The sequence below is a fragment of the Oncorhynchus keta genome, chromosome 11, assembly GCF_023373465.1.
Source record: "Oncorhynchus keta strain PuntledgeMale-10-30-2019 chromosome 11, Oket_V2, whole genome shotgun sequence".
Taxonomy (NCBI): Eukaryota; Metazoa; Chordata; class Actinopteri; order Salmoniformes; family Salmonidae; genus Oncorhynchus; species Oncorhynchus keta.
In genome coordinates, this window is record NC_068431.1 from 51741963 (window position 1) to 51760633 (window position 18671).

The window sequence follows — 18671 nt, forward strand, 5'->3', positions numbered from 1 at the left end:
TCATGAGGTCATCGTCATTTGTGACTTTAGAGTGCTGAATGCAGATAAGCTACTCTGTCAGATTATTGTCCTTCATTTTGAAATGTGAAACCGTTATGAAAGACTTGTCTCCTAGACATTCCATTTGTATCCCTTTTAGGAGATGTTGAAATGACGGTAAACTTTGCTTTTATTGTGCAGAGAGAAAACAAATGTATCCCTCTCCATGTCCTCCAAGTTCTCCTGGTCCAGCCTGATGAACATTATGGATGCTATCCAGAGAAAGCATCTTATTCCACATTTGTTTATTCCGATGTTTTGTTGGTGTTTCCTGATTTCTATAAGTCTAATTTTTAAATTTAGTTCACTGTGTACATAACCTGTCATGACTCCACATGGAAATAAGCAAACGTGTGCGGTCTCTGGGATGCCTCTACTAAGCAAATCTTACTGGAGGATAGTTCAACGCCCTTGTTTGACAAAGCAAAGGTGACTAAACTCGATTGAACCAAATGTGCAACTTTTTAAAATAGTCTCCCTGTCGTGTACAGCCATTCGACTTACCAAAATTGTGACAAAAGCATTCTCACTGGATGGGAAATGTACAGTAATAAAGTTCTAAAAGGGATTCACATGTCACTTCAGTTCCAACAACAGAGCTCAGCCTGGAGATATTGGGAGGCGAGACTTGCTTCTCAGTCACTTCAAATTTGTAGTTTCTTTGTCTGAGCAGTTCTACCTGTCTACTCTATAAGACCATACAAAAGGCAGATGTATTCCGGTTGAATTGTTACACACAAATTCTCATAACACAAATGCACACATTCTCTCACAATGTATATAAATGCAAAGAACACCAATACACGCACGTACAGTACAAACAAAATTGTATGAACTTCTAAAGGGGGGACTGGTGGAGATACAGGAGAACACCCTCACGGTGGACTTTGGTGACGTCAGCTGGAATGTGTGGATCGGATTTAAAGCTCAGATGTAGTCTCACAAATCCATCAGAGGCGTTTCGGCCGCAGCCCAACTCCTATGTGGCAGGGCTGAGTGCTGATGGGATATTAGCCTACAGTAAACCTAAGTCCTCCAGTGGAGGAGAGCATGGTTGACCTAGAGCAGACTCTAGATGGACCTTGTAGCTCAAGAGAACATTGAGTAAAAATAAACATTAAGGGCACTATTCAATCAGATCAGCTTTAGCCGACATCTGCATATCGGTTATTTTGGCAGTGTCAGAAGTGGAACTGCGTTTGAACTGTCAAATGATTATACCTAAAGCGGACATTGCCATTGGCTGCACGGGGTCACATTAACAGAAATCCCATGCAGCCTTGTTTACAAGTTGGAACAGTGGAATATGAGATTGAATCTACGCCTCCATTAGGATGATAGAAAACCTCATTATTTAGTTGAGTGATTTTTCAATTTGAGTATAATTATTTCTATATAGCCTGCACTTGCTCATTCAGAACTTCCAACACAAGAGGGGCGGGCTTCGTGACAATGATCGCAAGAACAGATGCTCACCAATTTGACAGCTTCAAAGCAGTTCCACCTCCGACACCATCAAGCTACATCCACTATAAGGGTGTCTGCTATCGCAGGTTAATGCTTATTGAATTTAGGCCTAAAAGTTTGTAACTAATAAAAAATAATTGAAAGGAAATTTTATTTGAAGTGTTACATTTTGCGACATAACTATCTTGAGGAGCCATTGTCCAAGGATTTTTACAATTAGATTGTGTTTCTCATTTTGTGGGAAGCCTTCCCTTTTACATCATGCGCATGGATTTCACTAACTAATCAATTATTATTTTCCATCACCTCAAATGAATGTAATCTATTTTCAGGCAGACTGAAACATTTGTAAACATCATTTCATAATCACTTACAAAAACAATGACAACATTTCTCAGTATTCAATCAGATCTGAGGAAGAGGTCCTGTTTAAGGCAGAGGGATTCACCTTTGACTTTCCATATAGCAGTGGTCCTTCCATAGACTATCTCTGAATTGGTTATCATTGCGTATCTCTGCATACCATTACTCTGTAGACTGCTGAGGTGATTTTTTCATTTTTGAGTTCCCGCTCAGCCCAGTCAAAACTGTTCGCTGCTCTGGCTCCCCAATGGTGGAACACACTCCCTCACGACGCCAGGACTGCGGAGTCAATCACCACCTTCCGGAGACACCTGAAACCCCACCTCTTTAAGGAATATCTAGGATAGGATAAAGTAATCCTTCTCACCCCCCTTAAAATATTTAGATGCACTATTGTAAAGTGGCTGTTCCACTGGATGTCATAAGATGAATGCACCAATTTGTAAGTCGCTCTGGATAGGAGCGTCTGCTAAATGACTTAAATGTAAATGTAAATGTGATCCAAGCCGTCTAACTTGAGTGCATTGTCTGACATCAGGTGGCGTCACTCCTACAGTTGAAGTCGGAAGTTTACATACACATAAACTCATTTTTCAACCACCCCACAAATTTCTTGTTAACAAACTATAGTTTTGGCAAGTTGGTTAGGACATCTACTTTGCGCATGACACAAGTAATTTTTAACAATTGTTTACAGACAGATTATTTAACTTATAATTCACTATATCACAATTCCAGTGGGTCAGAAGTTGACATACACTAAGTTGACTGTGCCTTTAAACAGCTTGGAAAATTCTATGTTTTTAGAAGCTTCTGATAGGCTAATTGACATCATTTGAGTCAATTGGAGGTGCATTTCAAGGCCTACCTTCAAACTCAGTGCCTCTTTGCTTGACATCATGGGACATTCTAAAGAAATCAGCCAAGACCTCCACAAGTCTGCTTCATCCTTGGGAGCAATTTCCAAATGCCTGAAGGTACCACATTTATCTGTACAGGTGCACAGTGTTTCCTCCGACACATTGGTGCGGCTGGTTTCCGGGTTGGATGTACGCTGTGTTAAGAAGCAGTGCGGCTTGGTTGGGTTGTGTATCGGAGGACGCATGACTTTCAACCTTCGTCTCTCCCGAGCCCGTATGGGAGTTGTAGCGATGAGACAAGATAGTAGCTAAATTAAAAAAAAATTAAAAACACCATGGTACCACACAGCCGTCATACCGCTCAGGAAGGAGACGAGTTCTGTTTCCTAGAGATGAACGTACTTTGGTGCGAAAAGTGCAAATCAATCCCAGAACAACAGCAAAGGACCTTGTGAAAATGCTGGAGGAAACAGGTACAAAAGTATCTATAGCCAGAGTAACATAGCCTGAAAGGCCGCTCAGCAAGGATGAAGCCACTGCTCCACACCCGCCATAAAAAAGCCAGACATAATGTTATGTTTGGAGGAAAAAGGGGGAGGCTTGCAAGCCAGAGAATACCATCCCAACTGTGAAGCACGGGGGTGGCAGCATCATGTTGTGGGGGTGCTTTGCTGCAAGAGGGACTGGTGCACTTCACAAAATAGATGGCTTTATGAGGCGGGAAAATGATGCGGATATATTGAAGCAACATCTCAAGACATCTGTCAGGAAGTTAAAGCTTGGTCGCAAATGGGTCTTCCAAATGGACAATGACCCCAAGCATGCTTACAAAGTCAAAGAATAGGAGTGGCCATCACAAAGCCCTGACCTCAATCCCATATAAAATGTGTGGCCAGAACTGAAAAAGTATGTGCGAGCAAGGAGGCCTACAAACCTGACTCAGTTACACCAGCTCTGTAAGGAGGAATAAGCCAAAATTCACCCGACTTATTGTGGGAAGCTTGTGGAAGGCTACCTGAAACGTGTGACCCAAGTTATCCAAATTAAAGGCAATGCTACTGAATACTAATTGAGTGTATGTAAACTTCTGACCCACTGGGAATGTGATGAAAGTAAATCAAGTAAATAAATCATTCTCTCTACTATTATTCTGACATTTCACATTCTTTAAAATAATGTGATGATCCTAACTGACCTAAAACAGGGAGTTTGTACTCGGATTAAATGTCAAGAATTGTGAAAAACTGAGTTTGAACGTATTTGGCTAAGGTGTATGTAAACTTCCGACTTCAACTGTATCTGATACAAGACAATGACTTGAGTTAGCTCATTCATGGCAAGAGTAGGTGAACTATTTCTGAGGATTTGGTCATGTTATCCTGTAATAGCCATGCAGCAGTGAGCGATTTGGAATGGGTCAAAGAAGTGCTGCTGTATATCCTGGTCACCCTTAATACCCTGTTACCCTATAAACACATAGTCATGCCTAATACTAGAGGTGGCTGAAACCTTGCATTACTTCTACGTACTGTGTGTGTAGCTAAGAGTGCACATGTGTACTTGTGTTTGTACGTGTGTCAATGTGTATGTGCATGCTTGCCTGGTTTGGCCTGCATGTGTGTGTCTGTGTGTCTGTGTTTCACCACCGCACATGTTTTTCATTGAAAGTCATCCCCTAAAATAAAAACATTCCGTTTGTTTTTTGACAAATGTTGGACGGTGAACATGTTTTTTTTTTTTTTACAGGCGATTTCGTAGACACTACAGACGTCCCTGGTTCTCTCTGTCTGTACAAAGTGCTGTGCTGTCTTAAATGTTCTGACTGCATCTCGTTGATTCGTTTGGGTTTTGTATACTGCGTCACATAACAGATTTTACTTTATTTCACTGCAGCATACATTTTTTTTCATTTGGCTGTGATGTCAGTGTTCCAATCTCATCTGAGTGGAGGCGTTATCCCCTGAATGTGGAGCTAGGCTGGGTGTGATGCGGCGGATCAGTTGAGTGACAGAGGGGGGGACCTTGGGTAAACCCAGGGAAGGTTTAGGATTCTAAACACATCTGGATGGGATTTGGCTGCAGGCAACAATGGAAAGGGGAAGGAAAGTGTGACCTCAGACGGTGACCTCAGTGTGACCTCAGACGGTGACCTCAGTGTGACCTCAGACGGGGACCTCAGTGTGACCTCAGTGTGACCTCAGACGGTGACCTCAGTGTGACCTCAGTGTGACCTCAGACGGTGACCTCAGTGTGACCTCAGTGTGACCTCAGACGGTGACCTCAGTGTGACCTCAGACGGATGCTGTGTTTTAACATCCGCTCAGGTAGAACAACAATCAAGAATCACTTCATCTTGCGAAGACATGTGATCTCGATACGCTTTTCCCTTGCACCCGAATCCTTTCTCTTCACATTCAGATTGAAAGCAGCTGAGCCAGCATACCTCATGAGACCACCCTCATCCAGGGTGACTTTTGTGGTGGGTGTACTATTTAGATTTTGCATTGTCACTGAAATGTTCCCCAGAGGCCCCTAAGGCTAAGTACCTGCCTCAAGTGCACAACCTCACAGTCCCACCTGGGGTTACAGCTAACAGCGTTAGAACTGCACCAGCCACCATGCTATTTATACTTGAAGTATAGACTCTTGTCCCGTATGACTCAGTTGGTAGAGCATGGCACTTGCAATGCTAGGGTTGTGGGTACAATTCCCACAAGGGACCAGTATGAACAAATCTACAAATGTATGCACTGCACTTACTAATCGCGAGGGATAAGAGTGTCTGCTAAATGTCTTATATGAAGTAGCCTAGACACTCCAATAAAAACACCTGTGGTTGATTCCTTTCTATTCAACCATTTTATCATTTGAAAGCGCTATCATGTCTCAAGTCACACTTTCTAATCAGTTTGTAATATGAGGGGTCCTTGAGGATTGCTACTGGGAAGCCCAGTATTAAAAGCTCACCAGCATCGACACACAGTATCTATCAACACTAATGAGGAATCAATGTCCACAGTCAGTATAGAAACCCGAAGCACGTGACCCACCCGCCCCTGTATCAATCTATTTATAGTCATTGGCAGAGAACATTGTTGTTCTTCGAAGGCTTTACCCTTGAAATATGATGACTTTGTTTTTTAGCTCAGGGTGCCTGTGTTGGAACGTGCTGAGTTCTGTTTTGATGGGCTGGAATGGACACGGGGCCCGGGTGTGAGCTGACGGTAACCTGAGCAACGGGTGGTTTCGTCCCCTGTTCCCATGCTTCACTTCCCAAGCTGCTTGGATTGCCAGGTTTGCTCCATCTATTCCAATGCTTCGATCAAGAGTTCACCTGCAAAAGAGTCCATGAAGACAGAACTCATGCCATTGTTTTACGGTCGGAAAGCCCTGGAAGTGCGTACACAAAGACATAATGCTTTAAGATGCACTATTGTAATATCGAGGAGCAATGATATCATTTTAAAGAGAAATATGAAATTAATTTTTAGCGTGGAATGCATGACCTTTTTCTTCACCCTTAATATTATCTTTCACATTTTATAAATCTAGATACATTTTCTACATATGTTTGGCCAGAGATTTGAAAAATGGTTTAAAAAGGATTACAGTGATCTAATGTGTCTCCTCCAGTTTCCCTATTAGAAGTTCTCTGGTTTATTCATGAGATTCACTGCCTATAGCATATGAGGTCTTGTTGGTGGCCAGGCAGCGGTACGGCTGTTCCAGCTCTCTGTCCTCTAACCACCCTGTCTTTCTATGAATCAGCCATACATCTGCTCCTTTAATGAACCTGAGGAGATTGTTTATTGAGAAGAAGACATCATTAATGATCAAATAAATAGGTTTAAAAGTTGAAAGGGGAGCTTTCTAAAAGAAATATGACTGGCCTTATGTGAACCCTTTTATCTTGTTATTAGGCTTTATATGTCTTTTCTGAGCCAGTTTGTCATAATTCAAGAGCACCCCTGTCATCATCCAGGCTCTATTTAAAATCTTCTGGATTTAGACATGCTTTTTGCGCAATTTAAATTGTATTGGCAACTGCAGTACAGTAGAGCATCATTGTTTCCCCTATTGTTGCCACCGCTGTAAAAACGATGATGGCATTTTTAAAATATATATGTGACTCACCGTCTCGATTTGGTCTTATGTAGTAAAATTAGAAATCGTGTTTTTTTTTTACATTGGATAAAAGTAGAGACTCAGAGCTAGAAAATGGTATATCATACACTACAGTTGAGGAACAATATGAAAGTAATTCTGCTTTGAAAGTTGATACACTTGTAACTCCACTTTTTAGAAAATGGCCCTTACTGGAAAGGGAATGGGAAAGGGGGATACCTAGTCCGTTGTACAACTGAATGCCTTCAACTGAAATGTGTCTTCCGCATTTAACCCAACTGCTCTGAATCAGAGAGGTGCGGGGGGCTGCCTTAATCAACATCCACTTCAAACTGGAGAGCTCTTATTTGTCTACACCCATTTAGCATCGTTCACACCCTATTAAGCCTAGACCCAGGATTCAAATGTGAGGCCACGTGCTAAACAGTGAGTATGGTAGTGAGTGTACTAAACAAACAATGTTGTACTAAACAACCAAAGATTTCAAGACTAAAGGCTGGTTTATACTACGTCTATCAACATGACTGTTTACAGTTGTCGCAGTGACATCATGAACATTCTATAGTCGTTCACCATCAAACTTGTCGTAATGAAAAAGTAGCTATAAACACAAAAACGACAGGCTCCATGACATCAGCAGCCTGGTGGTCCACAATAGCATAACTGGTGTATTTTAAAAAAGAATAAACTAATCTGTTAAAAAATATATTTAGTATATGTCAATCTAGCGAACCAGGCAACTAAAAGCAACTTTCTAAATAATGTTTTGGTTTGTTTCTAGCTTGTTAGCTAACTAGTTAAAGTTAAGTTAGCTGGCTAGCCAGTTGAAATAATGACCAAATCATATAGCTGACAATGTCTTAACTTAAGCTAATTTGTAATCATTATTACAGGAAAATAAACTCACAACAAGATGGAGTTAATGGCGAGCTAATTACAGAAAATATCTTACGGTTGTGAGTGTGACAAAATAAAAGCAAAAAAAAATTCTACCAGAGAATTTTAGAACAGGTGCAGGTCATGTTGTACTTCACATTACCATCTCTAGTAAACATATGCTATATCAAATAAAATCTAAGTTTGTCACATGAACAGGATACAGAAGGTGTAAACAGTACAGTGAAATGGTTACTTGCATAGTGTAGTCTTTTGTTTAGACCTTCTCCCTTACCTCACCTCTTCAACTCATTCTACGTCCCTTCTGTCAGCACCCCTTCTGAAAAACCTACACTCGATCCCTCCACGTCAACAAGTATCCCTTCTCTCTTTTCTCTCCAAAACTCTTGAGCGTGCCGTCCTTGGCCAGCTCTACCGCTATCTCTCTCAGAATGAATCCAAATCAGTCAGGTTTCAAGACTAGTCATTCAACTGAGACTGCTCTTCTCTGTATCACGGAGGCGCTCCGCACTGCTAAAGCTAACTCTCTCTCCTCTGCTCTCATCCTTCAGAATCGGCTGCCTTCGATACTGTGAACCATCAGATCCTCCTCTCCACCCTCTCCGAGTTGGGCATCTCCGGCGCGGCCCACGCCTCCTACCTGACAGGTCGCTCCTACCAGGTGGCGTGGCGAGAATCTGTCTCCTCACCACGCTCTCACCACTGGTGTCTAGGCCCCTGTCTTGTTCTTACACCTGGACAACACCCACCAATAACTGGTTGCTACGACCCTGCCTCACACAGGAAACGGCACGGTCTAATCAATTCTCCACTTGGCTCCCTGTCATAACCTTTAGCAGACGACACACAATTAATCTTCTCCTTTCCCCCCCTCTCTGATGACCAGGTTTAGAACAGGTGCAGGTCTCTGCATGTGGCAGACATACACCAAGTCAGTGTCATAACCTCACATGGTCTCTCCTATCATTGCTATGCAGACGACACACAATTAATCTTCTCCTTTCCCCCTTCTGATGACCACCATCTCTCATGTCTGGCAGCAGTGTGGATGATCACCACCTCTCATGATCTCGCCATCACGGTTGACAACTCCATTGTGTCCTCCTCCCAGAGCGCTAAGTTCTCAACTAACATCAGGCGGTGTCCCGTTCCTGTAGGTTCATGCTCTACAACATCCGCAGAACCCTGCCTCACACAGGAAGCGGCGCAGGTCCTAATCCAGGCACTTGTCATCTCCCGTCTTGATTACTGCAACTCGCTGTTGGCTGGGCTCCCTGCCTGTGCCATTAAACCCCTACAACTCATCCAGAACGCCGCAGCCCGTCTGGTGTTCAACCTTCCCAAGTTCTCTCACGTCACCCCGCTCCTCCGCTCTCTCCACTGGCTTCCAGTTGAAGCTATACAAGACCAAATACGGAGCTGTGAAATGGCACCTCAGTACCTCCAGGCTCTTCAGGCCCTACACCCAAACAAGGGCACTGCGTTCATCCACCTCTGGCCTGCTCGCCTCCCTACCACTGAGGAGTTCCCGCTCAGCCCAGTCAAAACTGTTCGCTGCTCTGGCCCCCAATGGTGGAACAAACTCCCTCACGACGCCAGGAAGCGGAGTCAATCACCACCTTCCGGAGACACCTGAAACCCCACCTCTTCAAGGAATACCTAGGATAGGGTAAGTAATCCTTCTCACCCCCTAAAAGATTTAGATGCACTATTGTAAAGTGGCTGTTCCACTGGATGTCTTAAGGTGTATCCACCAATTTGTAAGTCGCTCTGGATAAGAGCGTCTGCTAAATGACTTAAATGTAAATGTAAATGTAAATGTAGACATGAAGCTAGCTAGCTACATAATGAACTATAAATCCAACTCCTAACGGTACTACCCTGCATAAATCTACAGGTAGCTAAAGCTAACCACCAGGTTTAACGTTAGCTAACTAGCTAACTAGCTAACATTAGGCTATAACTATCAATGAAAACAATAGTATTAATACAAAGATCATATTCGTAACATTAGCTAGCGAACCAGCCTTTAACTTTGAATGAAAACAACTTTCTGACAGAATTAGAAATGTATAATAAGTGAAAATGTAGCTAGCTAGACTCTCTTGCTCGTATACATGGATGAACGCTTCTCCCTCTCTGCCACGAATGCCATGGTTGCCCTTAGTTTGAAGACGTATTCCGAAGACGGGTGTTTTATACAACAGCCTTCTGTGTTCTCTTTTCGACTCCCTCCACATTTGCAATCAAACGCCTCAATTTTCTCCATCTCCTTAGCTATCATTCTCTGCTTCCACCGGGCATTCCACTGATTTCAAAACTCGGTCATCTTCGTGATATCTTTAAAAAAAAACTGCGATACAAAGAATTACCGAAACATACTTTATGTTATAGACAGAAGCGTAATACATGACAGACCAATCCGAACTCATCTCTCGGCATGTCCATTATCGGCATGTCCCATCCATTATCTCAGCCAATCATGGCTAGCGGTAGCGGGAAGGTTCCTGGCTTTTTCTGTGGCTAAACCAACTAGGTTCATAATTGAACAACTTTATTAATTTTTACAGATGGCATACAAGGTTGTTATTAAGGCACATGAAAATTCATATGTTCCAGAATGTTTACGTTCACATTTCTCTCCTGTGAGGTAATGACACATGACATATGACTAGTTTCCTATGCACTACTGTTCAAAGGTTTGGAGTCACTTAGAAATGTCCTTGTTTTGAAAGAAAATCACATTTTAAGTCCATTAAAATAACTGATTGATAAGAAATACAGTGTAGACATTGTTAATGTTGTAAATGACTATTGTAGCTGGAAATAGCAGATTTTTTATGGAATATCTACATAGGCGTACAGAGGCCCGTTATCAGCAACCATCACCTCCTGTGTTCCAATTTACACGTTGTGTTAGCTTATCCAAGTTTATCATTTAAAAGGCTAATTGATCATTAGAAAACCATTTTGCAATTATGTTAGCACAGCTGAAAACTGTTGTGGTGATTAAATAAGCAATAAAACTGGCCTTCTTTAGACTAGTTGAGTATCTGGAGCATCAGCATTTGTGGGTTCGATTACAGTCTCCAAATGGCCAGAAACAAATAGCTTTTTTTTTAAAAACTCGTCAGTCTATTCTTGTTCTGAGAAATGAAGGCTATTCCATGCTAGCAATTGCCAAGAAACTGAAGATCTCGTACAATGCTGGGATGTGCTTTTAAATGGATAGCAGTTGATGCAATGACTGAAAGTCTATGAGAACAGCTAGCATGTCATTGTGCTAACACTATTATGAAGATATACAGTGCATTCGGAAAGTATTCAGACTCTTTTACCTTTTCCACATTTTGTTACGTTACAGCCTTATTATAAAATTGATTAAATAAAAATGTTTCCTCATCATTCTACACACAATGACAAAGCGAAAACTCCTCAGTAAAAGGCACATGACAGCCGGCTTGGAGTTTGCTTGGAGTTTGCCAAAAGGCATCTAAAGGCTCTCAGACCATGAGAAACAAAAGTCTCTGGTCTGATTTAACCAAGATTGAATTCCTCTCTGCAGATCCTCTCAAGATGGTTGGATGCTGCACAGCTATTTTCAAGTCTCTAGAGAGATGTTGTATCGGGTTCAAGTCCGGGCTCTGGCTTGGCCACTCAAGGACATTCAGAGACTTGTCCCGAAGCCACTCCTGTGTTGTCTTGGCTGTGTGCTTAGGGACTTTGTCCTGTTAGAAGGTGAACCTTTGCTTTTCATTTCACCAATGGATAGAGAGAAGTTATTCTCAGGAGAAAACCCAAGATTTTGCAATTGTCTTAACGAATCTCTCTCTTTCAAACCTGTTCTCTGGCAGGGCGGAGATGTGTGTGTAAACAGTCGAGAGGATTATACTTATATATCATATATATATATCAGCCTATCTTACCACAAGACTTTGAAATGGCATAGAAAAGGTTATGCACTGTGAATCAGCTCATGAGTTTAAATTCAAATTGAATTGGCCACACCCCACAGGATGTAGAATTTGAGTTTGACTGACAGGAAGTAGAATTCTATTCAGTACAAAGAAATTCCACTCAGTCATATGCTACATGCATTCACATGCTATTGTAATTATCCGACATTCCTAGTTACGACTGGGATGTTTCATTTGAACGAGTTGCAAAGTTGTGACGTTTCACCCTTGACCTTGAAACTTTTCAAACAAAAGATGACAACAAATCCGTTTTGGACAACTACAACCTTATCAATATGGAGAATGTAGCTAGTTTGACAATATAGGCAAATTAGCTAACTTTATTGAGCTAGCTATATTCTTATTGGATGAAGAATAGTTTCTGACTTCAAAAGCACTTGAACACAATCATGTTGGATTTATGACTTCCCACTTTGCAGTTTTCCATTTCCCACGAGCATATGAAGCCAGCAATAGAGCATGAGAGTTTCATTGAATCTGACAGGTCACACTTTCAGATATGAAAGACGACATCACTTTTCTCAGGAAACAATGTTCATATACTGTACTCTTTTAACCATAGTGCTTAGAATAGCCTATTATATTTCCACCAACCGTTGAATTTGTTTGGCTTCTTTTTGAAGGCCTCAGGGTCAAAGTGAGGGTTAAACTAATGCATTCTGGGATATGTAGCATTTTCCCACACTGAAGAACATTTTTGTGATTAATGAAATATAACAACTTAGCATTTTTGCATATAGGTTTTGTTTTCCATTATCATTTATTTTCAAATCAATTGTTTCAACAATATTTCCTATACAGGTATATGTAAACTCAGTAAAAAAAAGAAACGTCCTCTCACTGTCGACTGCGTTTATTTTCAGCAAACTTAATGTGTGAATATTTGTATGAACATAACAAGATTCAACAACTGAGACATAAACTGAACAAGTTCCACAGACATATGACTACTAGAAATTGAATAATGTGTTCCTGAACAAAAAGGGGGTCCAAATCAAAGTAACAGTCAGTATCTGGTGTGGTCACCAGCTGCATTAAGTACTGCAGTGCATCTCCTCCTCATGGATGGCACCAGATTTGCCAGTTCTTGCTGTGAGATGTTACCCCACTCTTCCAAAAAGGCACCTGCAAGTTCCCGGACATTTCTGGGGGGAATGGCCCTAGCACTCACCCTCCGATCCAACAGGTCCCAGACGTGCTCAATGGGATTGAGATCCGAGCTCTTCGCTGACCATGGCAGAACACTGACATTCCTGTATTGCAGGAAATCACGCACAGAATGAGCAGTATGGCTGGTGGCATTGTCATGCTGGAGGGTCATATCAGGATGAGGGTACCACATGAGGGAGGAGGATGTCTTCCCTGTAACGCACAGCGTTGAGATTTCCTACAATGACAACAAGCTCAGTCCGTTGATGCTGTGACACACTGCCCCAGACCATGACGGACCATCCACCTCCAATCGATCCCGCTCCTGAGTACAGGCCTCGTGTAATGCTCATTCCTTCGACGATAAACACGAATCCAACCATCACCCCTGGTGAGAAAAAACTTGTCAGTGAAGAGCACTTTTTGCCAGTCCTGTCTGGTCCAGCGACGGTGGGTTTTTGATCATAGGCGACGATGGTACCGATGATGTCTGGTGAGGACCTGCCTTACAACAGGCCTACAAGCCCTCAGTCCAGCCTCTCTCAGCGTATTGAGGACAGTCTGAGCACTGATGGAGGGATTGTGCGTTCCTGGTGTAACGTCGGGCAGTTGTTGTTGCTATCCTGTACCTGTCCCGCAGGTGTGATGTTTGTATGTACCAATCCTGTGCAGGTGCTGTTACACGTGGTCTGCCACTGCGAGGATGATCAGCTGTCCGTCCTGTCTCCCTGTAGCGCTGTCTTAGGTGTCTCACAGTACGGACATTGCAATTTATTGCCCTGGCCACATCTGCAGTCCTCATGCCTCCTTGCAGCATGCCTAAGGCACGTTCACGCAGATGAGCAGGGACCCAGGGCATCTTTCTTTTGGTGTTTTTCAGAGTCAGTAGAAAGGCCTCTGTAGTGTCCTATGTTTTCATAACTGTGACCCTAATTGACTACGATCTGTAAGCTGTTAGTGTCTTAACGACCGTTCCACAGGTGCATGTTCATGAATTGTTTATGGTTCAGTGAACAAGCATGGGAAACCGTGTTTAAACCCTTTGCACTGAAGCTCTGTGAAGTTATTTGTATTTTTAGGAATTATCTTTGAAAGGCAGGGTCCTGGAAAATGGGACGTTTTTTTCCATTGTTGCTGATTTTATATAACGACATGTTTGATGTTTTACGTACAACATGTATATTTGTATAAAACACACCTTCATGTAATATAGAAGAGGCATTTAAATGTCATTGAATTCTGAATTTAGTCCAACCCTGCTGTGAATTAGACACATTTGATTTTTCTGTATGTTCCAAAAAATGGCTATTGACTAATATAGAACATTAAAAATGGTAAAAATGTGCTGGATCACTTCCAAGGATACAGCACCATGTAACGAGTGCACTGCGAGTCGGGAAGCAAGGTCAGGGAGTGAGTGTTTTAATAAATACAATGACCACGAAACACAAACAACGCACCGACATGAAAACAGAGTCAATAACACGTGAGGTGAGAACCAAGGGGAGTGACAGATATAGGGAAGATAATGAAGGAGGTGATGGAGTCCAGGCGAGGGTCATGAGGCGCTGGTGCGCAAGACGATGGTGGCAGGTGTGCAGGATAATCAGCAGCCAGATGACCTAGATGCCAGAGAGGGAGTGTACGTGACACGCAAAAACATTTTTGGAGAAGAATACTATTGGAGTCAACACTTTGTTTAAGGTTTTTTTTTGTTGGCTAATATAATAAATAATATTTCTGTCCAATGCCGTTAGCCACTGTGACTCCTCTCTAAGGCCTTCTTCCACACATACTGTATCCTTCTGTCTGTGTGGTTCAGGGTCAGTTCTAGGTCATCTGATGGACCTGCAGGCCCTGTCCAGAGGAGTGCAGCAGCAGCAGCATCACAACCGGATCTGGAACAGGACCAGGCAGGCTCGAGCCCGTCGCCAGGCCAACGAGGAACACGAGCTGTTCAACATCGAGGTTCTACTCGGGGTGGACTCCTCTGTGGTCCACTTCCATGGCAGAGAGCACATCCAGAAGTACCTCCTCACCCTCATGAACATAGTTAGTGCCATATACTACGCTACACTCTTTTTTTCTTCTTTTTAGATATATATTTTTTTACGCAGCGCTACACGACACTAGACTAAACCATTTTCACATATGCAACCATTTCCACCTCTGAGGTGATTTTCTACCACAAAACTCTGTAACCTGTTCTATGCGTTCTATGTGCTTTCAATGTGTTTTCCCCTTTTTCATTTCTGCCTCTTCCGCCCACCCATCTCCCCTGTTTGAGACCTTGCAGAATTATTCATTTGATTCTAATGATTTTCTGGCATTCTGGCTACAATTAGTCAGCTACCTGGCCTAGTGAAATAGAATCCAGCTCATGCCCTCCGGGTCAGGACAGGGGCCAGTGCTAATGAGGGTCCTGCTGCCAGTGTTATTAACACAGGGTTAGGGATGGGGTGTGGGGGGGGCATGGGGTAGGACCAGGAAACAAGATCAAATGCACTACCCAGAAACAGACTGTGGCACAGTCCTGTTATTCCTCAGTAAGGGGAGTCATTTAGCCATTTTACATTTGATCCACTGAAGCAGAGCAAGAGGATGAATCCAAGTAAATCAATTCTCACAGGCAGCCAGACAGACAGACAGGTCAACAGAAAGATGAGACTGGCAGGTAGTCAGGCAGGCAAGCAGATAGACAGAGGCCAGGTGGGTAGACAGAAAGACAGACAGGTTAACAGAAAGATGAGACAGGTGGCCAGACAGGCAGAAAAACAGACATCTAGACAAACATAAGCCAGGCGGACAGACAGACAGGTCTACAGAAAGATGATGAGACAGGCGGGCGAAAAGTCAGACAGGAAGGAAGGAAGACAGACAGACAGACAGACAGACAGACAGACAGACAGACAGACAGACAGACATGGCCAGGCGTTCTCAGGGCTCAGGTGCAGCTGGCCCAGCCTATCAAGAGGGAGGGGCCCAGACAGACACAGGCCCCAGGGGGTTTCTACCAAGGACATCTTCTCAAGGTTGCTTAGCAACTCTTATGCAGAAGAGGAGAGAGAGAGAGAGAGAGAGAGAGAGAGAGAGAGAGAGAGAGAGAGAGAGAGAGAGAGAGAGAGAGAGAGAGAGAGCATGAGGGAGACAGGCAGTGTTCTCCTGACTGGGGACTAGGTACTGGGGACTTGTCCTTAAAGGGTCTGTTTAGCTCTAATAGGCTCATTTGGATTATTGTGCATTGGTGCCAATTAAACTGCATTCAATTGCATAATACATAAAGGATTCGGTGTATCAGGTATCTAGACTCCAACGCACATTCAATCATTTTTACTTTTAGCCTTTTTCAAGAAACCCTGTAATGGTCCATTGTAGTAAAAGGGCTACCATGCGTATTAGATTAAATCTGATATGATAATACAGCTAAAGATTTTCAATCAGAGTTACCTTTTACATTATCCCATGTCAGTCAGTCTGTCAGTTTGCATGTCTGTTCTGCTCTCTTGTCAGGTCTCTATTCTCCTCCCCTGGCATCAATAGCTCAGTTTATCTTACAGGGGACTGTCCTCCTTCTAGTCCTCTACGTTCGCTCACACACACACACACACACACACACACACACACACACACACACACACACACACACACACACACACACACACACACACACACACACACACACACACACACACACACACACACACACACACACACACACACACACACACACACACACACACACACACACACACACACACACACACACACAGGGAGAAAGAGAGAGATCACACTCTCACTCACTGCACTGTCGTGGGCCTCCTCCCCTATGCCAGGAAAGGTGAGGTGTGTAAATGAGTAAGGTGTGACAGACAGACGAGGCCAGAGGAGACCATCCCTCTTTGGGAGATGCACACTCAGGCTGAGGACACCCCTGCCTCTCCTAATAACCTTTGACAGTTGGGACTGGAATAGTGACAGAGGACATAAAATACGTGTGGATACTTTTTTAATTAGAGAGAAGAGCGTTCCTAGCAAGAAGTGCATTTCTGGGGAAGAGGTGCACATGATGCATTAATAAAATTCCAATATATCAATGTCAGATGGAAACACACCAGGTCCTGTTAACTGCTCTCTCCCTCCTGCACAATATCCAACCTCTCTCAGATACTTCAGCCAAGTGATATGCATTATGATCCTCTACTGTAGTCGCAGGCCACGTGCTTCTGTCAGTTTGTTTGTCTGTCTGTCTGTCTGTCTCTGCAGGTGAATGAGATTTACCAGGATCGTACCCTGGGTGCTCACATCAACGTGGTTCTGGTCCGTATCATCATGCTGTGTCCTGCCAAGGTAAGACACAATAGGCCTCAGTCATTCACCCACATGGTCAGCAGATGTAACCTGTAGGAGATAGACTGATCCCCATGTCAGACTCCTGTACTCTGGTACTGCGGTGGGGCTCTGTTGGGGTTGATGCGGTAAGGGATCTGTTTGTTTTGCCCTCTACCCGTTAATCTGTATAATCTTTAAAATGCCAAATAAAAAAACCTTGATCAAAAAAGAATAGTAATTTACTGCATTTACTTTGGTTAAGTAAATGTAATAGTAAAACCCTATTATCTCTAGTCTGCAAAAGCATTTTGTTGTGTTACATCAATTGTATTACGGATTGGATGTGACTGTCAGTTTGTATGAGAGAATTCCTCATTTGCTGTCATGGCACCGGTATGCATTGGTCACTAGAAGGATATGCCAGAATTACTTTGGTAAAAAGCATTTTCAATGCATTGCAGACAAACAGGGAAATATACAAAAATAAGTTGTCGACATCCTCTTGATGAGTCACCCTCATCAATAACCGATCAAGTTTTTTAGCATAACTATGTTGTAAGAATGGACTGAGGTAATGTGGTCACAGTTTGTCCTTTCCTGTATTGTCTCCAGTCTATGAGTCTGATAGAGCTGGGCAACCCGTCTCAGAGTCTAGAGAACATATGTCGCTGGGCCTTCCTGCAGCAGAAGGAAGACAGGAGTGATCCAGAGTACCATGACCATGCCATCTTCCTCACCCGACAGGAGTTTGGACCCTCCGGCATGCAAGGTACTGGAGATACTTAATGTGCTCTCATACAATATACACATCATGTGTGTTCACACAGTATACATATTCCTTATTTTCTCTCTCTCTCTTTTGTTCTCTTTCTCGTTGCTTAGGTTACGCTCCTGTGACGGGCATGTGCCACCCAGTGCGGAGCTGCACTCTCAACCACGAGGATGGCTTCTCCTCTGCCTTCGTCGTGGCACATGAGACTGGACATGTGTGAGACACACTTATACACACCGTTCAACACACAGTATGCACAAATATTGTACTATTGTATGTATTACAACAGCAATATTGTATGCATGACAACAGTTACTACTATGCATTTAGATTTCGTAGGATAACAAGAAACTCTAGAAAAAAATGAATACACAGGACACATGCATGCATACTTACAGATGTACTAGTGCCTGCTGTATATTTGACGCCATCCTGTCTTCCCCTGGCAGGCTGGGTATGGAGCATGATGGCCCCCCTGGTAATGAATGTGGCGACGAGGTGCCCATGGGCAGCATCATGGCCCCTCTGGTGCAGGCTGCCTTCCATCGCTTCCACTGGTCCCGATGCAGCCAGGCGGAGCTCAGCAAGTACCTGAAGTGAGTCCAGGTCAACGCTGACCTCTGACCTCTCTCGGTTCCCACAGTCAGGACCGACACATCTCAATCCCCCATAAAACATGGCTTTCAGTGCATT

The 18671-nt window shown here is 43.2% G+C and overlaps 1 protein-coding gene across 5 annotated transcripts in view; it reads left to right on the forward strand.

Moving 5' to 3' along the window:
* The window catches only part of LOC118390561 (A disintegrin and metalloproteinase with thrombospondin motifs 2), a 59602-nt gene that overhangs the window by 17506 nt on the left and 23425 nt on the right, over positions 1-18671 (forward strand). For all 5 annotated transcript variants that reach the window (XR_004826963.2, XM_035781241.2, XM_035781239.2 and 2 more), the window contains 5 exons: positions 14700-14929; positions 17141-17224; positions 17819-17975; positions 18089-18194; positions 18428-18574. Coding sequence is in view for 4 of the 5 variants with exons in the window: in XM_035781241.2 (XP_035637134.2) it covers positions 14700-14929; positions 17141-17224; positions 17819-17975; positions 18089-18194; positions 18428-18574 (724 nt within the window). In the remaining variant the exon portion in view is untranslated. The remainder of the gene's footprint in view (positions 1-14699; positions 14930-17140; positions 17225-17818; positions 17976-18088; positions 18195-18427; positions 18575-18671) is intronic.